This window comes from Lissotriton vulgaris, chromosome 4_1 (assembly GCF_964263255.1).
Source record: "Lissotriton vulgaris chromosome 4_1, aLisVul1.2, whole genome shotgun sequence".
Classification (NCBI taxonomy): domain Eukaryota; kingdom Metazoa; phylum Chordata; class Amphibia; order Caudata; family Salamandridae; genus Lissotriton; species Lissotriton vulgaris.
In genome coordinates this window covers 2112998226-2113025678 of record NC_141691.1, presented here as the reverse complement: position 1 = coordinate 2113025678, position 27453 = coordinate 2112998226, and the positions used below count along the sequence as shown (strand labels likewise).

Genomic DNA, 27453 nt, shown 5'->3' with positions numbered 1-27453 from the left:
CTCGTGGGTTTCACATGCGCAGTGTGTACTACAGTAACTGTACACACCGCGCAAGTGAAATCCAGGAGGCCTCGATATTTTGACTGACCTGCGCATGCGTACTGTGGTCCATCCACCCCCCACCCCCCATATCACTCAGAGACTAGACAGGCATGGGACCCGGGCCCCGGTCTCATTAGGGGCAAATAGCAGTCTGCTCGTAAACCAATCCTGGCGCTGTGGCGCTCTTAACGCTGCGCCAGGATTGGCTGCTGCAGCAGGATGGTACCTCGCGGCGTGGGTGTTGGCTGCTCTGCTGCGGCCCGCACTGCATGGCCAATCACCTGTGGCTATTATCCAGCAAAGTAGAGGTGATTGGCCATTACCACGCGTGGCGCACCAAAACAACAACCAGAATACGAAACTAACAACAAGTCTACTAAGTGAAAGTAGAAGTAGACTCGTCATCGTCAGAGAGAGTGTGTCTTCTAATCTAGAATCACTCACAACTCACAAGGAGTCCGTCCGTCGTCGTCGTCCTGCCCTGGCCTGGTTACAGAGTAGTGAGAGACTGAGAGTGTGTGTGCCCAGTGTGCCCCTACGGACCCGGACCGGACCTCACGACCACCGTGACACGGCACCTCGTCCACCGTCTACGACGTAAGTCTTTTACTGTGCACAGCACAGACAGTAGCAGCGCACACCACACCACTGTTTCACGAGTACTGTTTCACCTGTACCTGCATGTTACAGACGCCCCCCGCGCTTTTGCCTGTAGGCTGCTGCTACAGTTAGCATAATGTGAATGAAATGCGTTAGTGTTACTTACTGTAACTTGCCGCAGGTGAGTAGTCGGCTGCACTCGGCCTGTGTGACCCTAATTTAAACTTAACCTACCCTGCTGAATCTGATGACCGCATACCAGTCCAGAACTCTCTGTACTGAGAACTCTACTAGAAGGCTGAAAACTGGTGTGAACTGTGGGGTGGGACTGTCTTGTGACCAGAATGAAGAGTGAGAGTCGCATTTGACCCACAGGCTCGGAGGCGCCACAAGTGCAAAAAACTTGTGTTCTTCAAATAAATACCCACAGGATGGCTCCCGCGCCTCTGCGCCTGCCTGCTACGCTACCACCCACTCCGGTTCGAGTGTATGCCAGACAATGCCCTTGCGCCAGTTCTGAGATGCCAAGTTAGAAAGCCTGCAGTATAGCTTTACGCGTTCTCCCTGCCTGCAGGCTTAGAGGCTCTCAGAATAAACAGTCTGGAAGTATTCCTGGCATTCTTGTTTACTCCTTGCTCCACAACAAAGAACTTTTTAGGTCTGTGGGGTGGGGTGAGTATTGTTTGTTGTCCTACATTATGGCAAATGGTATTTTTAGGCCTATTGTACGTGATTGTGATACTGTTTATGTACACGTGCGCTAACATAATGTAGTAGTGAATGATTAAAGTTATTTTTCTTTTCAGGTAAAAGCCCTGATTGGACTCTGAATGTTTTACTGCACCTCGTTGCATTAGTTAAGAATCATGCTTCAATACCGCTCTTAGAGGGCGTCGTCAGTAAACTCATTCCACCACCTGATGATTGCGGGGATGTTACCACATCGAGGTATTACCACATTGGTAATACCTCGATGTGGTAACATCCCCGCAATCATCAGGTGGTGCGTTATTACCATTGGTTGGTTTATGTTATCGCATATTTTACTATGCTTACATGTACAGAGTTACTGTCTGCGTTTAACTGGCGGCGCCGGCGATGATGCACTGGGGGCAGAATGCGCATAGTGGGTAGTACTGTTTCCCACTGCCTCAAATTACTATCAGAGCTTCTCCATTTTAGCGACTGAAAGCAAATTTATTTGCTATTAACACTGGAATGCTTGGGTGCAATTGTGAATTTCTTGCATAAAATGTATTCTCGTCGGTCGTCCTTAATCTGCAGGTACCAGCTGACGGCATTCATAGCAACTGCCTGTCCATGACTGCTATGAGTGTACTATGGGACCCGTATCCGATGATTTGTACCAGCCCGAGAGGTGGATGTAGCTGGGTTTGGTTGCAGGACAGACACAATGGATATATAGATCCAGACCTAGGGTTCTGATATGAAAATAAGAACAACAGGACACGGACAGAGTATGATTGTAAGGGCCGCCTCTATTTTTAAAAACTTAATGGACCGGCCAGGGTTTGTAGTAGGGGTATTTTACCCTAGCACGACGTGCGATTTGAAGGACATGGAAGAAAGGCAAGTTACGAACGAATTATGTGACAAGTATGTTGGGAATGTGGGCAACATCTCCGTGACATCAACTGAAACCAAATGTCTTTGCCATGTGTGGAAAAGAATTCTTTAATGGCTTTGAAGAGACACTGATGGAATGAAACAGTAAACCAAAGATGAAACGGGTAAGGTCTGGGATCTGATAATATAAGAACAAATCGTCGTTGTGGCTACTGTGGTCCGTCTCGAGTATTGTGAAATGAATAAAAGACGCTAAATTAAGACAGTGCTGAAATGAAATTTGGGAAGTCATGTAACTACTAAAGACTTAACTGCATGATAAGAATGGCGAGAAGATGCACTGTCTTTATGCATTGTATGTGACAATAACTCTGCAACCATTGAGCCTCTGCCACTTTAATAGGAACAATATGTGAATGGTCCAGTCCTTCCTTACTGTTTGTAGTTACCTTTTGTAAAGATCAAACATGCCTGCCTTAGTGCCTTTACTATGCTGTCAGCAATGTCAGTGCCGTGACTGGTCTTAACACAAAGTCGGACGCGCCACCGTGATCGCTTCTCACTCAGCCAAGCACGGCAGGGTCCGTGGGCCTGCCTGAGGTCCGAGGGTGAGAACTTGAAGGCCTGATGTCCGGGGGTTAGAGGGCTGCAGAGTGTGAGAGCCCGATGTCTTGGGTGAGAGGGGCTGGGGTCCAGGGTGAGAGCGCTGCAGAGTGTGAGTGTCTAAGGCCCGAGAGGGTGGGAGGGGCTGAGGTCCGAGAGTGTGAGGGTCTGAGGTCCGGGGGTGAGAGGGCTGCCTGCAGGGTGTGAGCCTGAGGGTTTAAGGTCGGAGAGGGGCTGAGGTCCGAGAGTGTGAAGGTCTGAGGTCCGGGGGTGAGAGGGCTGCAGCCAGGGTGTGAGGGTCTAAGGTCTGAGAGGGTGAGAGGGGCTGACTGAGGTCCGAGGGTGGGAGGGTCTGAGGTCCGGGGTGAGAGGGCTACAGAGAGAGTGTGGGGGTCTGTGTTACAGGATGAGTGGGCCTGAGGTCTTGGGTTTGAGGGCTTGAGCCCAGAGGCCTGGAGACAGCAGGCAGCAGAGTGTGAGGTCCTGAGGTGCTACGGTGCAGTGTGATTACCACTTTCCGCCCCACCACTTTCAAATGTCACCAGCCGCCACTGACTGGACCAGTGAGATCAGCGCGCGCACCTGCTTCTCCCGCTCCTCCTCCTGAGCCCGGTTGTTGAAGGCCACGCAGCGGCCCCCGCAGCCCTCAAGGATCGCGCTCAGCCTGGGATCTGAGGCTCTGATGTGCTCTGCCAGGGTGACCCCATCCTTTTCCAGGTCATCCATCCGCGTGAACAGGACCAGCGTGAACCGCGAGGCCCCTTCTCCGAACAGGGTCTGGATGTCCCGGACGGCCGCCGCATCTTCATAGGTGAAGCGACCGGCCTGGAGCACCAGGACGATGGCGTGGGGGCCGGGTGCCGCCATCACCACACATTCAGCGATCTCCTGAACAATCACTGAATTTGGGATCACGGAATTGAGCAGTCCAGGGGTGTCGACGACCACGATCTTGTGTCCGCTCCTCACACAGGACGCTTCCTTGCATTTCAATGTCACTGCATTTGAAGACGGTCTGGAGTTGAATTCTCTCCGTCCCAGGATGGTGTTTCCGGCCGCACTTTTCCCCGATGTCGACCTCCCGACCAGGACGATCCTCAGCTCACGGGGCCCTGGGAAGAGAAGAGAGCGCAGGTTACTCAAGGTCACACTCCGGTCGCACAGGTCACGTATAGCTCACACATAGGTCACAGAGGTCACACAGGGTGCCTTTCAGAAGTGCTAAGAACGGGAACAAGTGCAGGCTCTCACCTCTAAAGTGCAGCTGGGCGGGGTACTTAATTGAATTAACATTCATCATGCACATTTCTCGCTGCCCTCCAACGCACAACAACCATTGGCAACGCCAAAGCATGTTGTCTATCCAGTGGCGGCTGGTGACATTTGAAAGTGGTAGGGCGTAAAACAATTGTCATACTGCACTGCATCGAGTGAGCGTAGCGAGCAATCCAAACCACCTACCCCCAAGAAAATTTTGAAGAAAGATTAGGCAAATGGTGCATTTTCAAGCAAATTTGTGACAGCAGGAAGATTTATCAAGCAATTGTGAATCTGTTCTGACAAAGACAATGACTGGCAAAACTGTCAGTCTAATTGAATGCATATCAGACGCCGGGCTACCACGTGCTCTGTCCATCTGTGCCACTGTGTGCTACCCTTTCACACATCTAATGTGCCCCCGTTACTAATTGACAGGAGAAGCTGGTTTCTTGTCACACTTCAGAGCGCCACGAGAAGACTGCAGCATGTAAAATGTGAAACATTACATCACAAACTTAACGTAAATGCTGTCAAATCCTTTTCACTTGATAAATACAACCTACTTACCAATCAATGATCCCTATCTGCAGTGCTCTTCTAAGCCATCGCACCCTGGCCTCAGAAAGGACAGCATCGGTCCAGCCATGACCTGCGTGCTCTTATTAAAGACAAATCAATACTGCAGTAAAATCACATGTGTGACTCGGAAATAAGGGGACGTTGGGAAAATATGATTTTCTCCAAATCTTATGGCACAGAACAGCCCAGGAAAAGAACATAGTTGCCAGTCCCAACTTTCCGCTTCTGCGTGGCCTGGTTATATGCGTTAACTAAATAAGCAGAAAGAAGTAACATCCAAACATGTTTTGCCTGAGCTCAAAACCTAGAAAATGCATTCCTTAGCTTCATTATAAAAACCCAGCTCAGGAAAACCCACCTGGATGCCATCAGTCGTACACAAGTAAACATTAACACGCCTGACATTACTGCAGGCCTGCTGTCCAGCTCGGGTTAGAAGGGTCACAAGAAGCAAGATGATAGCTGTCGAGCCAGCCTCAAGGTGGAGATGCTCTGGAAACTGTCACATGGAGGAGGCTCTTCGTTCTCCCTCAGAAGCATCACACTCGATCTCCGAGGACTCGCAACTCCCTGTCTCTTTGATCTGGAGGTGTGAGGGCCCCCCCTCCCCCCACAGACACCCCCACCCCACTCTAATCCCTGCGCCAGGTGGGCCGCCTCCAATCCCTTCAAACAGATGATGAGCAGCAAATGGCTTCCACTAGCCTTCCGGCGACTACCAGCAGTTCAAGGGCACGCGCGTATTTTTGGACAACTGCATCACTCCGCCCCGACTGGTTTCGCCAATGCTCGCTTCTCTTTTATACCCTTATCATGGGAAAATGTCACCATTGACACAGACTGCATTTATCGGCGGTGCCCATCAGCTGAACTGAAGTGTCTCAACGATAAAACAATGATAATGCTTTTTTATGTAGCCCTCCATATTGCGCTTAAGGAGCTGTCATCAACACGTTTTGCTATTATTATTCGATTCAATTCACCTTCCTCTAATACAGTGAACACAATGAACAAAATGACAAATTATTTTCTTTGCGTTCGAATCCCAATTCGTAGTGTTATAATCAAAAAGCAAATCAATTCAAATTCGTGTCCTGTACCAGTGAACCTGTGATTCGAATCGACGATATATCTTGTGTACGCAATACAATATGCAAGCAATGCACCTGTTTGTCAGTAGTATAACACACAACAATACTGACGAGTTAAAAATCTGACAACTGTGGCACCAGCCTGTCTGTCTCAGGGGAGGGGACTGGGGAGAAACCTTCAGCAAACTGCAGCCTCTCCATTCCGTTCATGAATAGAGGAGTTAAAGGTCACAAATGCTGAAGAGACGTGAAGGGTGAACAGCCTTTAATGGCGGGCTCTAATTCGCCGGCATTACGGGGTGGGGGTTGGGGGGATTGGAAATGAGGGACAACCAATATATTTTAAATAAAATCGTATAAACTTACCAGAGACTCCGTCCCGATTCCCGCCGTCCTCGTTTTGAAGTCCTGTCCTGCTGCAGCACGTCATCAGGAAGGCGGCGCGGCAGGCAGCCTCCCTCTCCACTGCCGCAGATTGATTGGTGCGGCCGGCTGCCCCAGGTGACGTAGTTTTCTGTCGTATGCTGCTGCTGCAGCATACAGAGAACAGGGAGAGTTGAGGCCAGGGGGGGGGTGGCTTGGGGGAGTGGCTTTCCCACTGTAGTTAATACTGTCTGTTTGGGCACCGGCCTCAGGCTGTCCAAACAGTCAGTATTAACAATAGTGGGCAAGCCACTCCCCCAAGCCACTCCCCCTGCCCTCGAGTAACACTCCCACTGTAAACACGGAAACTGTTCTGCTTTCTCGCCGTGCGAGAAGGCACAAACAAATGCTAGTTATCATATTATATAACTTATATAATATGATAACTAGCATTTGTTCTGCCTTCTCGCACGGCGAGAAAGCAGGGGGGGCGGCGCCCAAACGCCCCCATGTAAGAACCGCCACTGTGTCTATCACTGTTTCCAAGATGATTTTGGAGTAGTGCATGGACTGTGTTTGCGAGCTTCTATGCACAAAAAGCATACCATAGGCCATACAGATGAACTGTTTTTCCACATTTGCAGTTAACATTCCTGTGAAATAAGAATTTCATCCAAGAATGATTTTCTTTACTGAAAATAATTAGCAGTATGACAATGCGTACATACATATAGTTTATGGATTACTACCACATTTCTGACCTCCATTTGCTTTTATTTAATCCGCAGCCTTTTTATACTCGGGGGTGTACTAACATTAATTTGCAGACTGCAGCTTACAGCACATATCAGCTGAGAGTATGTACTTCTTAGCACATTATTAAATAACAAGCATTGGCATAGCCAATAAGTCTCTCCTTTGGGACCTTAAAATGCCGCTGCCAGCGCACCCTCTGTTTTCGCCGCCAGGAGCTTCTTTTTGGCCTTGGCGGGGAGGGGGCAGCTCTTCATCACTCAATCAATCAATCAGGAGTTTGTTAAAGTGCAACTACTCACCCATAAGGGTCTCAAGGCGCTAGTGGTGGTGGGGGGTGCAGGTTCCATTCCATCAAGGAGGGGGTCTGTTGAAGAGCCAGGTTTTGAGGTTTCTTGCAATGATGGGGAGCGATGTTGTCTGTCTGAGGTGGAGCGGAAGGGCGTTCCATGCTTTGGCCGCGAGGAAGGAAAAGGAGCGGCCTCCCGATCTGGTCTTTCTGGTGCGAGGGACCACGGCGTAGGAGAGCTGGGCTGATCGTAGGGTCCTTTGGGGTGCGTGGAATTTGAGCCGGCTGTTCAGGTATGCTGGTCCGGTGCCGTGGAGGGCCTTGTGTGCGTGAGTGAGCATCTTAAAGGTGATTCTCGCCCCAACGGGGAGCCAGTGGAGTGTGCGCAGGTGCTGGGAGATGTGGCAGTGTTTTGGCAGGTTGAGAACCAGTCTTGCGGTGGCGTTCTGGATGTTCTGTAGCTTGCGGATGAGGTTTTTGTTTATTCCGGCGTAGAGTGAGTTTCTGTGGTCGAGTCTGCTGGTGACCAGGGCGTGAGTGACTGTCTTTCGGTGTTTGAGGGGCATCCATTTGAAGGTCTTACGAAGGAGGCGTAGGGTGTGGAAGCAGGAAGATGAGACAGAGTTGATCTGGCGGTCCATTTTGAGCTCGGAGTCCAGGATGATTCCCAGGTTGTGTGCGTGTTCTGTGGGGGTTGGCGGGTTTCCGAGGGCGGTGGGCCACCAGGTGTCGCTCCAGGCGTCGGGGTTTGAGCCCTTGATGAGTACTTCTGTTTTGTTGGTTTTTAGTTGTAGGCAGCTGTTTTTCATCCATTTGGCGACGGCTTCCATGCCTTCTCGAAAGTTGCGTCTGGCGGTGTTGGGCTCGTTGGATAGGGAGAGGATGAACTGGGTGTCGTCTGCGTATGACACGATGTTGAGTCCATAGGTTCTGACGATGGGGGCAAGTGGAGCCATGTAGACGTTGAAGAGCGTCGGGCTGAGGGAGGAGCCCTGGGGGACTCCGCAGGTGGTAGGTGTCGGGTCTGAGAGGAAAGGGGGGAGTCTGACCCGTTGCGTCCTGACGGAGCGGAAGGAGCAGATCCAGTCGAGGGCCTTGTCCTGGATTCCTGCGTCGTAGAGTCTGCGTATTTGGGTGCGGTGGGAGACTGTGTCGAATGCCGCTGATAGGTCTAGGAGGATGAGAGCTACTGTTTCTCCTTTGTACAGTAGGGTGTGGATGTCGTCTGTTGCGGCGAGGAGGGCGGTTTCCGTACTGTGTTTTTTTCTGAAGCCGGATTGGGAGGAGTCGAGGATGTTGTGTTCTTCAATGAATGTGGCGAGTTGGCTGTTGATGGCTTTCTTGATGACTTTCGCTGGGAAAGGGAGCAGGGAGATGGGTCTGTAGTTTTTGAGGTCGGTGGGGTCCGCTGAGGGTTTCTTCAGGAGGGGGTTGACCTCAGCGTGTTTCCAGTCATCGGGGAACGAGGCGGTCGCCAGGGAGCAGTTGATGGTGTGGCAGAGCATGGGTGCGATGGTGTCAGCGGCTCTGTTGAATATGTGGTGAGGGCAGGGGTCCACGGGGGCCCCTGAGTGGATTGACTTCATTGCCTTCAGTGTGTCTATGGTGGTGAGGACTGTCCATTCATCAATCGCTGGTTTACGGGTGTCGGGGGTGGTTGGTGAGGGTTCAGTGTGTTGGTTGTCTTCGTCGAAGTTGTCGTAGATGCTCTTGATTTTGTGGTGGAAAAAGGTGCTGAGTTTGTCGCAGAGGTCTTGTGAGGGAGGGATGTCGGTAGACTCGCTGGTGGGTTGGGCGAACTCCTTGATGATGCTGAAGAGTTCCTTTCTGTTGTGTGCGTCGGTGGAGATTCTGTCTTCAATCGCTTTTTTCCTCGTTTCTCTGATGAGTTGATGGTGAGCGTTGGTGGCGGCTCTGTAGTTGTTGTGTGCTTCTGTGGATTTGGTGTTTCTCCAGGCCTTTTCGAGGCGGCGGCATGTGTGCCTGGACTCTCGAAGTTTGGTGGTAAACCATCTGGCTTTCTTGGCATGGGTATTGTTGTTTTTCTTGAGGGGGGCTATGGTGTTGGTGCTGTCCGAGATCCATCTATGCAGGGTTCGGGCTGCGGTGTTGGGGTCGTCCTTTTCCGCGATGGTTGGGGTGGAGTTGTTGAGTGAGGAGATGAGCTGGTCGTCGGTGATTTTGGTCCAGTTTCTTTGTGAAAGCAGGTGCTGGTGTCTGTGGATGGTGGGTGTTCTGAAGGTGAAGTGGACGCAACAATGGTCGGTCCATGGGAGTTCGGTGGTGCGGCTGAAGGTGATGGAGTTTCCTGTAGTGAAGAGGGGGTCGAGGGTGTGTCCTGCTGATTGCGTGGGCTCGGTCACGATCTGGCAGAGTCCAATGTTGTGGAGGTTGTCCAGGAGGCATGTGGTGTTGGGGTCCAGTTGATTGTCGAGGTGGAAGTTGAGGTCTCCCAGCAGGGTGTAGTTGGTGGATGCAACGGCCTGCGGGGAGATAATGTCCGTGATGGAGTTGGCGAAGGGTCCGCGTGGTCCAGGGGGTCGGTAGATGAGGGTTCCTCGGAGGGCGGCAGTAGGGCTGGCCAGTATCTTGAAGTGAAGGTGTTCCATCAGTTCTGTGGACTCGTCAGGGAGTGTGCTCAGGCGGAGGCTGGATTTGTGGACGATGGTGATTCCTCCTCCTGGGTGGGTGGGGCGGTCCTTCCTGTAGATCTTGTATCCTTGGGGGATGGCGATGGCTATGTCCGGTCCTGAGATGACGTTGGTCCAGGTTTCAGTGAAGAATGCTACGTCCGGGGTGGTGCTGTCGGGGAGGTCCCAGATTTCTGTGGCGTGTTTGTAGAGGGATCGGACGTTGAGGAGGATGCATAGCAGGGTCTTCGGTTCGGTTGCGTTCTTGTGGGCGGGTTGTGCTGGATCCGTGTTCTTGGCGGTGCTGCAGGTGTGCCGGCAGCGGTGACAGCTGAAGGGTCCATGGGTGTCGGCTGGTGATGCTAGCTTGCAGTTATTGTTGCAGCCTGGGTTGAGTGCGAGGAGTGCTGCTGGGTCGTAGCGTTGGCGGGGGGGAGGTCCAGGGTTCCTGGCGCTGGTCGCAGATGGGTCGCGGACGGGCGCAGACGCGCAGTGGCCGCCATTAAGTAGGGGTCGGGGAGGGCTGGACAGCTGGGAGGTGGGAGCGGGGAGAGGAGCTGGATTGGGCCGGTCGCGCTGGGGGGGAGGGGCCACGGGGGCAGCAGCGGCGGGGAAAGGTAAAGGGAGGAAAGAAGGGATAAAGAAAAAATGGAAAATAAGCAGAAATAAGGCACAAAAGAGCAGAGTTGCAGAAATGGGCAGAAAGGTGAAAGATGGAAAGGGTAGAAAAACAAGTGAAAATGAGTGAAGGAGCAGAGGGAGAGAAAGGGAAAATGGGCAGAAATAAGGCAAAAAAAGAGCAGAGGTGGAGAAAGATGAAAGATAGAAAGGGTAGAAAAACGAGTGAAAACGAGTGAAGGAGCAGAGGGAGAGAAAGGGAAAATGGGCAGAAGTACGGCACAAAAGAGCAGAGATGCAGAAAGGTGCAGAGGGGTGAAAGATAGAAAGGATAGAAAAACGAGTGAAGGAGCAGAGTGAGAGGAGACAGAGGTCCACTGGACCACCAGGGATGAGGCGCAGGGAAACCTGCGGGTGGAGGAAGGCCTCGATCACTAACACTCAAGAGTGCAGGGGCAGGGGCACCTCACTTAATGGTGGAGCTGCGAGGGTGGGAGAGCAATTTCACTGACAATGAGTTAGTGGTCTTGCTCGCCTGTCCCTGCAGTGGCCGCCATTAAGTAGGGGTCGGGGAGGGCTGGACAGCTGGGAGGCGGGAGCAGGGAGAGGAGCTGGATTGGGCCGGTCGCTCTGGGGGGGAGGGGCCGCGGGGGCAGCAGAGGTGGGGAAAGGTAAAGGGAGGAAAGAAGGGATAAAGAAAAAATGGAAAATAAGCAGAAATAAGGCACAAAAGAGCAGAGATGCAGAAAAGGGCAGAAAGGTGAAAGATGGAAAGGGTAGAAAAACAAGTGAAAACGAGTGAAGGAGCAGAGGGAGAGAAAGGGAAAATGGGCAGAAATAAGGCAAAAAAGAGCAGAGGTGCAGAAAGGTGAAAGATAGAAAGGGTAGAAAAACGAGTGAAAAAGAGTGAAGGAGCAGAGGGAGAGAAAGGGAAAATGGGCAGAAATACGGCACAAAAGAGCAGAGATGCAGAAAGGTGCACAAGGGTGGAAGATAGAAAGGGTAGAAAAACGAGTGAAGGAGCAGAGTGAGAGAAAGGAGACAGAGGTCCACTGGGCCACCAGGAATGAGGCTCAGGGAAACCTGCGGGTGGAGGAGGACCTCAATCACTAACACTCAAGAGTGCAGGGGTAGGGGCACCTCACTTAATGGTGGAGCTGCGAGGGTGGGAGAGCAATTTCACTGACAATGAGTCAGTGGTGTTGCTCGCCTGTCCCCGCAGTGGCCGCCATTAAGTAGGGGTCGGGGAGGGCTGGACAGCTGGCAGGCGGGAGCGGGGAGAGGAGCTGGATTGGGCCGGTCGCGCTGGGGGGGGGGGGGGGGGCCACGGGGGCAGCAGCGGCGGGGAAAGGTAAAGGGAGGAAAGAAGGGATAAAGAAAAAATGGACAATAAGCAGAAATAAGGCACAAAAGAGTAGAGATGCAGAAAAGGGCAGAAAGGTGAAAGATGGAAAGGGTAGAAAAACGAGTGAAAACGAGTGAAGGAGCAGAGGGAGAGAAAGGGAAAATGGGCAGAAATAAGGCAAAAAAGAGCAGAGGTGCAGAAAGGTGAAAGATAGAAAGGGTAGAAAAACGAGTGAAGGAGCAGAGGGAGAGAAAGGGAAAATGGGCAGAAATACGGCACAAAAGAGCAGAGATGCAGAAAGGTGCAGAAGGGTGAAAGATAGAAAGGATAGAAAAACGAGTGAAGGAGCAGAGTGAGAGAAAGGAGACAGAGGTCAACTCAAGAGTGCAGGGGCAGGGGCACCTCACTTAATGGTGGAGCTGCGAGGGTGGGAGAGCAATTTCACTGACAATGAGTCAGTGGTCTTGCTCGCCTGTCCCTGCAGTGGCTGCCATTAAGTAGGGGCCGGGGAGGGCTGGACAGCTGGGAGGCAGGAGCGGGGAGAGGAGCTGGATTGGGCCGGTCGAGCGGGGGGGGGCACGGGGGCAGCAGGGGTGGGGAAAGGTAAAGGGAGGAAAGAAGGGATAAAGAAAAAATGGAAAATAAGCAGAAATAAGGCACAAAAGAGCAGAGATGCAGAAAAGGGCAGAAAGGTGAAAGATGGAAAGGGTAGAAAAACGAGTGAAGGAGCAGAGGGAGAGAAAGGGAAAATGGCCAGAAATAAGGCAAAAAAGAGTAGAGGTGCAGAAAGGTGAAAGATAGAAAGGGTAGAAAAACGAGTGAAAACGAGTGAAGGAGCAGAGGTAGAGAAAGGGAAAATGGGCAGAAATACGGCACAAAAGAGCAGAGATGCAGAAAGGTGCAGAAGGGTGAAAGATAGAAAGGATAGAAAAACGAGTGAAGGAGCAGAGTGAGAGAAAGGAGACAGAGGTCCACTGGACCACCAGGGATGAGGCGCAGGGAAACCTGCGGGTGGAGGAGGGCCTCGATCACTAACACTCAAGAGTGCAGGGGCAGGGGCACCTCACTTAATGGTGGAGCTGCGAGGGTGGGAGTGCAATTTCACTGACAATGAGTCAGTGGTCTTGCTCGCCTGTCCCCGCAGTGGCTGCCATTATGTAGGGGACCAGGAGGGCTGGACAGCTGGGAGGCGGGAGCGGGGAGAGGAGCTGGATTGGGCCAGTTGCGCTGGGGGGGAGGGGCCGCGGGGGCAGCAGCGGCGGGGAAAGGTAAAGGGAGGAAAGAAGGGATAAAGAAAAAATGGAAAATAAGCAGAAATAAGGCACAAAAGAGCAGAGAGGCAGAAAAGGGCAGAAAGGTGAAAGATGGAAAGGGTAGAAAAACGAGTGAAAACGAGTGAAGGAGCAGAGGGAGAGAAAGGGAAAATGGGCAGAAATAAGGCAAAAAAGAGCAGAGGTGCAGAAAGGTGAAAGACAGAAAGGGTAGAAAAACGAGTGAAAACGAGTGAAGGAGCAGAGGGAGAGAAATGGAAAATGGGGAGCAGAGGGAGAGAAAGGGAAAATGGGCAGAAATAAGGCAAAAAAGAGCAGAGGTGCAGCAAGGTGAAAGACAGAAAGGGTAGAAAAACGAGTGAAAACGAGTGAAGGAGCAGAGGGAGAGAAAGGGAAAATGGGCAGAAACACGGCACAAAAGAGCAGAGATGCAGAAAGGTGCAGAAGGGTGAAAGATAGAAAGGATAGAAAAATGAGTGAAGGAGCAGAGTGAGAGAAAGGAGACAGAGGTCCACTGGACCACCAGGGATGAGGCGCAGGGAAACCTGCGGGTGGAGGAGGGCCTCGATCACTAACACTCAAGAGTGCAGGGGCAGGGGCACCTCACATAATGGTGGAGCTGCGAGGGTGGGAGAGCAATTTCACTGACAATGAGTCAGTGGTCTTGCTCGCCTGTCCCCGCAGTGGCCGCCATTAAGTAGGGGTCGGGGAGGGCTGGACAGCTGGGAGGCGGGAGCGGGGAGAGGAGCTGGATTGGGCCGGTCGCGCTGGGGGGGGGAGGGGCCGCGGGGGCAGCAGCGGCGGGGAAAGGTAAAGGGAGGAAAGAAGGGATAAAGAAAAACTTGAAAATAAGCAGAAATAAGGCACAAAAGAGCAGAGATGCCGAAAAGGGCAGAAAGGTGAAAGATGGAAAGGGTAGAAAAACAAGTGAAGGAGCAGAGGGAGAGAAATCGAACATGGCCAGAAATAAGGCAAAAAAGAGCAGAGGTGCAGAAAGGTGAAAGATAGAAAGGGTAGGAAAACGAGTGAAAACGAGTGAAGGAGCAGAGGTAGAGAAAGGGAAAATGGGCAGAAATACGGCACAAAAGAGCAGAGATGCAGAAAGGTGCAGAAGGGTGAAAGATAGAAAGGATAAAAAAAACGAGTGAAGGAGCAGAGTGAGAGAAAGGAGACAGAGGTCCACTGGACCACCAGGGATGAGGCGCAGGGAAACCTGCGGGTGGAGGAGGGCCTCGATCACTAACACTCAAGAGTGCAGGGGCAGGGGCCCCTCACTTAATGGTGGAGCTGCGAGGGTGGGAGAGCAATGTTACTGACAATGAGTCAGTGGTCTTGCCCAGCTCTCCGTCAGAATCGGTTGCTCCCCACGGCCCCTGGCCCTCGCTGCTATCTCTGTGCTGCTCGCATTGCTCAACACATTACGTCTGCACCATTGCCTGCATTGGTATCGTTGTGCTGCTCGCTCGGAATTAATTGTTTATTTCTGTTGCCTATATCGATATCGCTGTGCTGCTCGCTCTGCATTAATTGTTTATTTCTGCTGCTTGGCATTAATTGTTTAATTCTGTTGCCTGGTGCCTGCATTGGTCGCATTGCCTCATTGAGTATTCTTGCCTTTGCATATAGTACACACATCGCCTCGCGTAGCGCTCGCATTACCAGCTAGATTGAAATTTAATTTAATTGTGCCTATTCGTGATAGTGCCTCTGCCCACTACGTTGTAACTGTTTGTTGCCCCAACCGGTTCCGGTTTCGATTCCGCTGCCATTTTGTTGTTGTTGTGCCTCGGAGCCCGTCCTCTCCACTCCGCCCCCGCCTCCCAGCTGCTCCTCCCTCGCCCCTCCCCTTCCACTATCCACTTATGTCAGATGCATTTGCGTGCAGCATTCAAGCGCAGCGGGCGTGCCCCATGTGCGCCGAAGGTGCGCCAAAGGTAAGCCCCTCTACGCCCGTCAGCACCTGGACCGCGCCCAGCGCCAGACACCCTGGTCCTCGCTATACCCACTCCACTCGCTTAACGTATGGCGCCGCTACTCTCCTTGCCCTTAATCCCAGACGCACCCCACAATGCTGCGTAGCTACCCCAGGACACACCCACAGACCATTCCCCTGCCACTCCAGCAAGTTCGTCTGCGTCAGGACCCACACCAAATCCTCCTCCCCCAAACACAGCTCCGTCTCTAACCACCTGAAGTGCATCCTGCTGAACGGACAAACACGCCACTGAACTCTGGGACCTACTCGACACTACATCGCCGGACGTCGCCTTCCTTACAGAAACTTGGATGAACCCCTCATCAGCACCCGACATCGCCATAGCCATCCCGGACGCTTACAAGATCATCCGAAAAGACCGCACCAACCAAACAGGAGGAGGCATCGCCATCGTCCATAAGAACACCATCCGAATCACGACCAGCTCCGACGATAACCTCGCATCTGCCGAACACCTTCACTTCAAGATCCACATCGAGCACAGGACCACACTTAGAGGCACCCTCATATACAGACCACCAGGAACCCGCACACAATTCAACAAAGTCATCACTGACTTCATCAGCCCACATGCCCTCACCTCCGAGAACTACATCCTACTGGTAGACCTCAACTTCCACCTGGAAAAGAATAACGACAGCAACACCACCACCCTTCTGGACAACCTGGCCAATCTCGGACTCAAACAACTTGTTGACACCCCCACCCACTTTGCCAGACACACGCTCGACCCTATCTTCACCTCCAGCAAACACATCTCCTTCGATCACACCGCAGCTCTCCATTGGACGGACCACAGCTGCGTTCACTTCAGCTACAAAAAGACCACGACCCACATCCCACCACAACCTATTCCTCGAAGAAACTGGAACAAAATGACCACCGACCAACTCTTCACATCTCTTAACCAAAACCCCCCCACCATATCACCGGACCCAAACCAAGCTGCCACCAAACTCACACAATGGATCACCCACAGCGCGGATGAATTAGCACCCTTGAAAAACCACCAGATCAAACAAGGTAGCAAAAAGGCCCCCTGGTTCAACGATGACCTTAAGAAATCCAAGAAGTTATGTCATACCCTCGAGAAATCCTGGAGAAAAAACCCAACCACTAACAACCTGACCACCTTCAAGGACGCCACCCGCAAACACCACCAATTGATCCGATCCACCAAGAAATCAGCATTCAAGGATCGACTCAACAACAACGTCCACAACAACAAGGAATTATTCAACATCGTCAAAGAATTTACCAACCCCATCGCCGGCACCAACGACATCACTCCCTCCCAAGAACTATGCGACTCTCTATCCTTTCTTCCACAACAAAATCGCCGACATTCATAAGAGCTTTGAAAACCTGTCCGAAGAACAACCCACTCCACCCACTTCTGAACCAATACAGCACTCTCACAACCTTTGCGCCTGGAACCCAATCACTACTGAAGACACCATCCGTCTGATGAACTCCATCCACTCAGGTTCACCAACTGACCCATGCCCCCACCACATCTTCAACAAAGCAGACTCCATCATCGCACCCCATCTCCACGATGTCATCAACTGCTCCTTCAACTCCGCTACCTTCCCAGAAAGCTGGAAACATGCCGAACTCAGCGCCCTTTTGAAGAAACCCACAGCGGACCCCTCTGAACTTAAGTCAAGTCAAGACAAGTCAAAGAATTTATATAGCGCACTACATGCCCAGAGGGTCTCAAGGCGCTTAGGTAGGGGAGGAGGATTACTTGTCAAATATCCACGTTTTAAGTTGCTTTCTGAATGCTAGGTGGTTCTGGGTAAGGCGAAGGTAAGTGGGGAGTGAGTTCCATGTTTTAGCTGCCAGGTATGAGAAGGATCTACCTCCCATGGTGGTCTTGTTGATGCGAGGTACAGTGGCGAGGGCTTGGCTGGAAGAACGTAGTTGGCGGGAGGGGGTGTAGAAGGACAGTCGTGAGTTGAGGCATTCTGGTCCGATATCGTAGAGTGATTTGTGTGCGTGGGTTAGAAGTCGGAAAGTGATCCTCTTATTGACGGGTAGCCAGTGGAGGTTTTTCAGGTGACCAGAGATGTGTTCGTTACGCGGGATGTCTAATATGATCCTGGCTGAGGCGTTTTGGATTCGTTGGAGTTTTTTCTGGAGTTTAGCGGTAGTACCTGCGTAGAGGGTGTTTCCGTAGTCCAATCGGCTCGTGACCAGAGCGTGGGTGACTGTTTTTCTGGTTTCGGTGGGGATCCAGCGAAATGTTTTTTTGAGCATGCGAAGAATGTTGAAGCAGGATGAGGAGACGGCGTTGACTTGTCTGTTCATTGAAAGTGAGGAATCCAGGATAACGCCTAGGTTCCGTGCGTGGTCTGTCGGGATGGGTGCTTTTCCAAGGGCTTCCGGCCACCAAGAGACGTCCCATGCAGAGGGGGATGTACCTAAGATGAGGACTTCTGTTTTATCTGAGTTCAGTTTCAGACGGCTGTGTTTCATCCATTCGGCAACTTCTTTCATTCCTTCGTGTAGGTTAGTTTTGGCGGTGCTGGGGTCATTGGTGAGAGAAAGGATCAGTTGAGTGTCATCCGCGTAAGAGATGATGTTGAGGTTGTGTTGGCGGGCGATGGCCGCGAGGGGGCTCATGTATACGTTGAAGAGGGTGGGACTGAGTGAGGATCCTTGTGGTACGCCACAGATGACTTCAGTGGCCTCGGACTTGAATGGTGGAAGGCGGACTCTCTGGGTTCTACCGGTGAGGAACGAGTGATCCATTCAAGTGCTTTTCCTTGTATTCCGATGTTTCTGAGGCGTTGTAAAAGGGTGTTGTGGCAGACTGTGTCGAAGGCTGCAGAGAGATCGAGGAGGATGAGGGCGACTGTGTCTCCATTGTCCAGTAGAGTTCGAATGTCGTCTGTTGCTGCGATGAGGGCGGTCTCAGTGCTGTGTTTTGCTCGGAAGCCAGACTGTGAGGAGTCGAGGGATTTGTTGGCTTCGAGGAAGGCGGCGAGCTGGTTGTTGACAGCTTTCTCGATGACTTTGGCCGGGAAAGGAAGGAGCGAGATGGGGCGGTAATTTTTGAGTTCGGTGGGGTCCGCTGTGGGTTTTTTCAGAAGGGCGGTGAGTTCAGCGTGTTTCCAGCTTTCCGGGAAGGTGGCGGAGTTGAAGGAGCAGTTGATGACGTCTCGGAGGTGCGGTGCTATGACGGAGTCTACTTTGTTGAAGATGTGGTGAGGGCATGGGTCTGTGGGGGATCCTGAGTGGATGGAGTTCATCAGGCGGATGGTGTCCTCAGTGGAGATTGGGTTCCAGTCGTTAAGGGTGTTCAAGGGGGGAGAATGTTCATCATATGGTTGGTTGGGTTGGTCTCCGGTTTGTTGTCGAAGCTGTTGTGGATGTCTGCAATTTTGTTGTGGAAGAATAAAGCCAGGGAGTCGCAGAGGGCTTGAGAGGGGGTGATGTCGTTGGAGTTGGCCGAGGGATTGGTAAATTCCTTGACGATGTTGAAAAGTTCCTTGCTGTTGTGGGCGTTGTTGTCTAGTCGATCCTTGAAAGCTGTTTTCTTGGCCTTTCGGATTAGTTGGTGGTGTGTGCGGGTGGCGTTTTTGAAGGCGTCCTTGGTGCTAGTTGTTGGGTCTTTTTTCTAGGCTTTTTCAAGGGAGCGGCAGAGTTTCTTGGACTTCTTAAGATCATCGTTGAACCATGAGGCCTTCTTGCTGCCAGGTTTGCTTTGACGTTTTTTCAATGGTGCTAAGGTGTCGGTGGTGTTGGATAGCCATAGGGTGAAGTTGGTGGCGGCTTGGTCTGGATTAGAAGAGTGGGCTGGGGTGTTTAGACGGAGCGATGAGGAGATCTGGTCGATGGTGATTTTGTTCCAGTTTTGTTGCAGAGTTGGTTGGGGGTGGTTGATGGGTTTCGACTTGTTGTAGGTGAAGTGAACGCAGCTGTGGTCAGTCCAGAGGAGATCCGTAGTGTGGCTGAAGGAGACATGATTGCTGGAGGTGAAGATAGGGTCGAGTGTGTGACCTGCGATGTGGGTGGGGGAAGTGACCAGTTGTTTAAGTCCGAGGTTGGCGAGGTTGTCCAAGAGGGCGGTGGTGTTGCGGTCGTTGTTCTTTTCAAGGTGAAAGTTGAGGTCTCCCAGAAGGATGTAATCTTTGGAGGGGAGCGCGTGTGGAGTGATGAAGTCCGTGATGTCTTCACTGAATTTTGCGCGGGGTCCTGGTGGTCTGTAGAGGAGGGTGCCTCTGAGTGTGGTCTTGGGGTCGATGTGGATCTGGAAGTGAAGGTGTTCAGAGTTGGCGAGATTGACGTCAGAGCTAGTTGAGATGTGGATGGATTTCTTATGGACGATAGCGATTCCTCCTCCTGTGTGGCCGGTACGGTCCTTGCGTATGATCTTATAATGTTCTGGGATGGCAATGGTGATGTCCGGGGCGGAGGAGGCGTTCATCCATGTTTCTGTTAAGAAGGCGATGTCCGGAGAGATGGTGTCAAGTAGATTCCAAAGGTCAATGGCGTGTCTGTGGACCGATCGGGTGTTGAGCAAGATGCATTGTAGGTAGTTGGGGTCGGAAATCTGTGGTGTGATCGTAGCGGAGTTGTTGAGGGTGCCGGTGAATTTGCAGGAGTAGCATGAGAAAGGTCCGTGGGTATGTCCAGGAGCGGCTTGGACGCAGTTGGGGGAGCGGCCGGGGTTGAGGGCTAGGAGGGTGGTGGCATCGTAGGTAAAGCGGGAGGGCTGGACAATGCGAGGACCAGGGGGTCTGGCACTGGGCGCGGTCCAGGCGCGGACGGGCATAGACGGGCTTACCTTTGGCGCACCTTCGGCGTGGCCGTAGCGCGTGGACGCTGCGCGTTGGGACATCTGACTAACATAGGTGGTGGAGGGGGCGGAGCGTGGGAGGGTCCGCTGGGAGGCGAGGACGTGGAGGCGGGCCAGGGGAAAAGCACAACAACAAGATGGTGGGGGGGCTGGAAAGTGAAACCGGGAGGGCGCAATGCGAAGGCTGGTAATTTCGAATGCTAATAAGTACCAGCGTGCTCACACAGAGAGTCCCGGTAAGAGCGCTGACAAATTTAAAACAACCTGTCTAAAATGAATGCACTGCAGGTTAAAAGCGCTGCCAAAACTACATGCACAAATGAGTTATAAAGCGCTGCCTCTAGAAAAGAAAGAAAACTTAAGAACTACCGCCCCTTCTCACTCCTCCCCTTCCTGGCCAAAATCATTGAGAAAGCCGTCAATAGTCAGCTCGCCGCCTTCCTTGAATCCAACAATTCACTCGACCCCTCACAGCTGGCTTCCGAGCCAAACACAGCACCGAAACCGCCCTCATCGCTGCTACAGACGACATCCGATCGCTACTAGACAACAGAGAAACAGTTGCCCTCATCCTACTTAACCTCTCCGCCGCCTTCGACACAGTCTGTCATAACACCCTCATACAACACCTCAGCAACGTCGGAATACAAGGAAAAGCGTTGGACTGGATCATCTTGTTCCTCGCCGGAAGAACCCAGAGAGTCCGCCTCCCCCCATTCAAATTAGAAGCCACCGAAGTCATCTGCGGCGTACCACAAGGATCGTCACTCAGTCCGCCCTCTTCAACGTATACATGAGTCCCCTCGTATCCATCGCGCGACAACACAACCTCAACATCATCTCCTAAGCTGGCGACACCCAGCTAATCCTCTCCCTCACCAAAGACCCTAACACCGCCAAAACCAATCTACACGAAAGAATGAAAGAAGTAGCCGAATGGATGAAGAACAGCCGTTTAAAACTAAACTCGGACAAAACAGAAGACCTCATCTTAGGACCATCCCCCTCTGCATGGGACGACTCATGGTGGCCACCAGCTCTGGGCACAGCACCCATACCTACAGATCACGCACGTAACCTGGGCTTCATCCTAGACTCCTCCCTCTCGATGACCAGACAAGCCAACGCCGTCTCATCATCATGCTTCAACATCCTACGCATGCTCAAAAAATCTTCCGCTGGATCCCCACTGAAACAAGAAAGACAGTCACCCACGCACTAGTCACTAGCCGACTAGACTATGGAAACACCCTTTACGCCGGAACCACAGCCAAACTACTGAAATAACTCCAATGCATCCAAAACGCCTCAGCCAGACTCATACTGGACATCCCCCGCCAAGCTCACATTTCCAGTCACCTGAAAGATCTCCACTGGCTTCCCATCAACAAGAGAATGATGTTCTGTCTCCTCACCCATGCACACAAGGCCCTCTACGACTTAGGACCCGAATGCCTCAACAAACGACTGTCCTTCTACACACCCACCCGCCAACTACGTTCATCCAATCAAGCCCTCGCCGCAATCCCGCGTATTAATAGATCCACCATGGGAGGAAGATCTTTCTCCTACTTAGCGTCCAAAACCTGGAATTCTCTCCCCACTCACCTCCGCCTTACACAGAACCACCTCTCCTTCAGAAAGCAGCTAAAAACCTGGCTATTCGATAAGTAATGCACCCACCCTCCCTCAAGCGCCTTGAGACCCTCTGGGTGAGTAGTGCGCTATACAAATTACTGAACTTGAACTTGAACTTATGATATTTTCCTCCTGGCTCCGGAGCTCCTCCTCCGCCTTCCAGAACATCTCCGTGGTGTAGTACGACCCTCCGTTCTTCTCCACCATCGACTGGACCAGTGAGATCAGCGCCTCCACCTGCTGCTCCCGGTCCTCCCCCTGAGCCCGGTTGTTGAAGCCCAGGTAGCGGCCCCCGCTGCTCCTGAGCACCTGTTGTAGTTTATTATCTGCGTCTTTGATGTACTCTTCCAGGCTGACTCCATCCTCTACCAGGTCATCCGTCCGTGTGAACAGGACCAGCATGAACCGCGAGGCCTCTTTTCCGAACAAAGTCTGGATGTCCCGGACGACCGCCGCCTCTTTATCGATGAAGCAACCGGCGGCCTGGAGCACCAGGACGATGGCGTGGGGGCCGGGGGCCGCCATCACCACACATTCAGCGATCTCCTGAGCAATCACTGAATTTGGGATCACGGAGTTGAGCAGTCCAGGGGTGTCGACGACCACGATCTTTCGTCCGTTCTTCACACAGGACCTTTCTTTGCACGTACTTGTCACTGCATTTGAAGAGTGTCTGGATGCAAACTCACTCCGCCCGAGGATGGTGTTTCCGGTCGCACTTCTCCCCGCTCCCGTCCTCCCGACCAGGACGATCCTCAGCTCACGGGGCCCTGGGAAGAGAAGAGAGCGCAGGTTACTCAAGGTCACACTCAGGTCGCACAGGTCACGTATAGCTCACACATAGGTCACAGAGGTCACACAGGGTGCCTTTCAAATGTGCTAAGAACGGGAACAAGTGCAGCTTCTCATCTCTAAAGTGCTGTTGGGCGGGGTACTTTATTGAATCAACATTCATCATGCACATTTCTCACTGGCCTCCCACGCACAACAACCAATGGCAACGCCAAAGCATGTTGTCTATCACTGTTTCCAAGATGATTTTGGAGTAGTGCATGGACTGTGTTTGCGAGCTTCTATGCACAAAAAGCATACCATAGGCCATACAGATGAACTGTTTTTCCACATTTGCAGTTAACATTCCTGTGAAATAAGAATTTCATCCAAGAATTATTTTATTCACTGAAAATAATTATCAGTATGACAATGCGTACATACATATAGTTTATGGATTACTACCACATTTCTGACCTCCATTTGCTTTTATTTAATCCGCAGCCTTTTTATACTCGGGGGTGTACTAACATTAATTTGCAGACTGCAGCTTACAGCACATATCAGCTGAGAGTATGTACTTCTTAGCACAGTATTAAATAACAAGCATTGGCACAGCCAATAGGTCTCTCCTTTGGGACCTTATAAGTGTTTATTTATCCAGCACAATATCCTTGGTGCAACAACATTAAATGTTGCATGGCTAAACACTAATAAGGTCCTAAAGGTGAGACCTAATGGCTATGCCAATGCTTGCTTGGAATTTTTTGGAAATGACTCTAAATGCCACTGCCAGCGCACCCTCTGTTTTTGCCGCCAGGAGATTCTTTTTGGCCTTGGCGAGGAGGGGGCAGCTCTTCATCACTTCGCCCAGCTCTCCGCATCTTACCCATGATCATTTCCTCCTGGCTCCGGATCTCCTCCTCCGCCTTCCAGAACATCTTTGGTGTGTAGTACGACCCTCGGTTCTTCACCATCCACTGGTCCAGTGAGATCAGCGCCTCCACCTGCTGCTCCCGCTCCGCGCCTCTAGCCCGGTTGTTGAAGCCAAGGTAGCGGCCCCCGCTGCTCCTGAGCACCTGTTGTAGTTTATTATCTGCGTCTTGGATGTACTCTTCCAGGCTGACTCCATCCTCTTCCAGGTCATCCGTCCATGTGAACAGGACCAGCATGAACCGCGAGGCCTCTTTTCCGAACAAAGTCTGGATGTCCAGGACGGCGTCCGCCTCTTTATCGATGAAGCGACCGGTGGCCTGGAGCACAAGGACCAGGGCGTGGGGGCCTGGGGCCGCCATCACCACACATTCAGCAATCTCCTGAGCAATCGCTGAATTTGGGATCATGGAGTTGAACAGCCCAGGAGTGTCGACGACCACGATCTTTTGTCCGTTCCACACACAGGACCCTTCCTTGCATTTACTCTTCACTGCTTTTGAAGTCGCTCTGGAGTCAAACTCTATCCGCCCGAGGATGCTGTTTCCGGTCGCACTTCTCCCCACTCCTGATCTCCCGACCAGAATAATCCTCAACTCAGAGGGCCCTGGGATGAGAAGAGAGCACAGGTTCCACACAGGTCACACTCAGACCGCACAGGTCACAGAAGCCACACACAGGTCACTCAGGGTGCCTTTCAGAAGTGCTAAGAATGGGAACAAGCGACCTCACTGCGGTATCGTGCATTCAGCTGCTATGCTGCTTTCTGCTGCGCCCAATTTGATTACTAATTTAATTACATAGCGCTCCATCAAATTAGCTGTTGTGCAGTTTGTCTGAGCAGTTTATTTTAACAGCGTAGCGCTAGTCCCAATTGGACTAATTAGCATACTAGCATAGCGCTAGCCCTCCATAGCACGCTGTAACGCTGAGCTTCGTCTGTGGTGCCTTGCTTTCACTATTTTGTCTTCCTGTGCCCAAATAGTAGTTTATTAGCGTGTGATTGAAAGTCTGTGCCCCGACTGCTATCTTGTTTACTATCTTGTTGTTGTTTAGCCTCCCCTCCCCGGATATCCACCCCGCCTCCCGCCTCCCAGCTGCTCCGCCCTCCCACAGTTCATCAGGCTCGGTCTGTCCACGAGACCTCTGTGACCGTCCTGACTCATCAGAAGCGGTCGCTCCTCCTTACGCTGCCTCCCCGACCTCACTGCGGTATCGTGCATTCAGCTGCTTTGCTGCTTTCTGCTGCACCCAATTTGATTACTAATTTAATTACATAGCGCTCCATCAAATTAGCTGTTGTGCAGTTTGTCTGAGTTGTTTATTTTAACAGCGTAGCGCTAGTCCCAATTGGACTAATTAGCATACTAGCATAGCGCTAGCCCTCCATAGCGCGCTGTAACGCTGAGCTTTGTCTGTGGTGCCTTGATTTCACTATTTTGTCTCCCTGTGCCCAAATAGTAGTTTATTAGCGTGTAATTGAAAGTCTGTGCCCCGACTGCCATCTTGTTTACTATCTTGTTGTTGTTTAGCCTACCCTCCCCGGATATCCACCCCGCCTCCCGCCTCCCAGCTGCTCCGCCCTCGCCCCACTCCCCCCCACTATCTATATATGACTTATGTACTTCTGTGCAGCGTTCACGCGCAGGGGTCGCGCCCCATGCGCGCCGAAGGTGCGCCAAAGGTAAGCCCGTCAACGCCCGTCCGCGCCTGGACCGCGCCCAGCGCCTGTCCCCCTGGCCCCCGCCGCACCCAACCCACTAGAGTCACATATGATGCCGCTACTCTCCTCGCTCTCAACCCAGGACGCACACCACAATGCTGCGAAGCCACCCCAGGACGAACCCACGGTCCATTCACCTGCCTCTCCTGCAAGTTCACCTGCTTCAGGACCCTCACCAAATCCACTTCCTCCATACACAGCTCCGACTCTAACCACCTGAAGGGCATCCTGCTGAACACCCGCTCGGTCCACAGGCACACTACTGAACTCTGGGACCTACTCGACACTGCGTCACCGGACATCACCTTCCTCACAGAAACATGGATGAACACATCATCAGCACCCGACATCGCTATAGCCATACCGGACGCTTACAAGATCATCCAAAAAGACCGCACCAACCAAACAGGAGGAGGCATCGCCATCATTCACAGGAACACCATCAAAATCACGACCAGCTTCGACGATAATCTTGCGACCGCCGAACATCTCCACTTCCAGATCCACACTGACCCTAGGACCACACTTAGAGGCACCCTAATCTACAGGCCTCCAGGAACCCGCACTCAATTCAGCGATGACATTACGGACTTCGTCAGCCCACATGCCCTCGCCTCAGAGAACTACATTCTTTTAGGAGACCTCAACTTCCACCTTGAAAACAAACATGACTGCAACACCAACTCCCTTCTGGACAACCTGGCCAATCTTGGACTCAAACAACTTGTGAATACCCCCACCCATATAGCCGGGCACACGCTCGACCCTATCTTCACCTCCAGCAAGCACATTTCCTTTGACCGCACCACATCTCTCCATTGGACAGACCACAGCTGTGTTCACTTCAGCTACAAAACCACCTTGACCCACCACCACCCACAACCTATTCCTCGCAGAAACTGGAACAAAATCACCTCCGACCAACTCCTCACATCTCTTCACCAAAACCCTCCCACCCTCTCATTGGACCCTAACCAAGCGACCACCAAACTCAAGCAATGGATCACACACAGCGCTGACGAATTGGCACCCCTGAAAAAGCAAAAGTTCAATTCATGCAACAAAAAAGCTCCCTGGTTCAATGATGACCTTAAAAAATCCAAGAAGCTATGCCGCACCCTTGAGAAAACATGGAGAAAAAACCCAACCTCCGACAACATGGCCACCCTCAAGGCAGCCACCCACAAACACCACCACCTGATCCGATCCACCAAGAAATCAGCTTTCAAGGATCGTCTCGACAACAACGCCCACAACAGCAAGGAACTTTTCAACATCGTCAAAGAATTCACCAACCCCGCCGCAGCATCTAATGACATCACTCCCTCCCAAGACCTCTGCGATGCATTATCCGCCTTCTTCTACAACAAAATTGCCGACATTCACAACAGCTTCGAAAACACTCCTGGCGAACAACCCACCCCACCTCCCTCTAACCCACCACCACCAACTAACATCCTCAGCACATGGAACCCAATCACCACTGAAGACACCATCCGCCTGATGAACTCAATCCACTCCGGATCGCCAACCGACCCCTGTCCCCACCACATCTTCAACAAAGCAGACTCCATCATCGCACCCCACCTCCTTGATGTCATCAACTGCTCACTCAACTCTGCCACCTTCCCAGAAAGATGGAAACACGCCGAACTCAGCGCCCTCTTGAAGAAACCCGCAGCCGGCCCCTCCGAACTTAAAAACTACCGTCCCATATCCCTCCTCCCCTTCCCCGCCAAAGTCATTGAGAAAGCCGTCAACAGCCAGCTCGCCGCCTTCCTTGAATCCAACAACTCCCTCGATCCCTCTCAGTCCGGATTTCGAGCCAAACACAGCACCGAAACAGCCCTCATTGCAGCAACAGACGACATCCGAACACTTCTGGATAACGGAGAAACAGCGGTCCTCATTCTTCTCGACACAGTCTGCCACAGCACCCTTATACAATGCCTTAGCAACATCGGGATACAAGGAAGGGCCCTGGATTATTAATATTGCGACCAATGCTTCTACACTGTATGCTAAATAGAGATAATGAGTTGCATGCGTTGCAATGCCCATAGGACTGGAAGGGCTTCAGCCGCCCACCTGTGGTGTGTCTCAGCACGGGCTGATGCAGGTGTCACCCAGACACACACAGTCAGGGTCTTGAGCTTCCGGGGGTCTGGCTGGCGCCTTATTTCAGTCTCATCTGAGAATTTCACATGTCTTTAAAAGACCAATTACTTGTTAACAACACTTTTTGTTGTTGTTGTTTTTACACCGGTTCTGAGAACCCTGCATGCCCACTCTGCCTATTCCTTACATGTGTCCAATACTTTTGCTGCCACAGTGGGAAAATGCATTTTGGAAAATAAAGTAATGTTAGGCATATAGGGTTCCCACCTTGCCAGTTTTCTACCAACAAACCTGTATTTTAAAAATAAGCAAAATCACCCAAGGCCTGTACTTTTAGCCCATATTTGTATATACTTTACCCAGCAAATATAAACAGGAAGCACCTTTAAATGTGCCTTGAAACACGTCAATGGTTCCTGACTAATAATTAAGCAAG

At 51.8% G+C, this 27453-nt stretch overlaps 2 protein-coding genes across 2 annotated transcripts in view; both read right to left on the bottom strand.

Moving 5' to 3' along the window:
- Positions 1–3363: 3363 nt before the first annotated feature.
- LOC147725148 (GTPase IMAP family member 8-like) lies at positions 3364–22610 on the bottom strand. Its single transcript, XM_086918189.1, has 3 exons — positions 22565–22610; positions 21565–22305; positions 3364–3944 (listed from the first exon to the last, which is right to left on the bottom strand). Exons 1-3 carry the CDS (start codon positions 22608–22610, stop codon positions 3364–3366), a joined length of 1368 nt encoding a protein of 455 aa, XP_086774315.1.
- Positions 22611–23022: 412 nt separating this feature from the next.
- The window catches only part of LOC147725147 (uncharacterized), a 45321-nt gene continuing 40890 nt past the window's right edge, over positions 23023–27453 (bottom strand). Inside the window, exon 2 of the mRNA XM_086918188.1 lies at positions 23023–23783. Coding sequence (XP_086774314.1) covers positions 23023–23783 — 761 coding nt within the window. The remainder of the gene's footprint in view (positions 23784–27453) is intronic.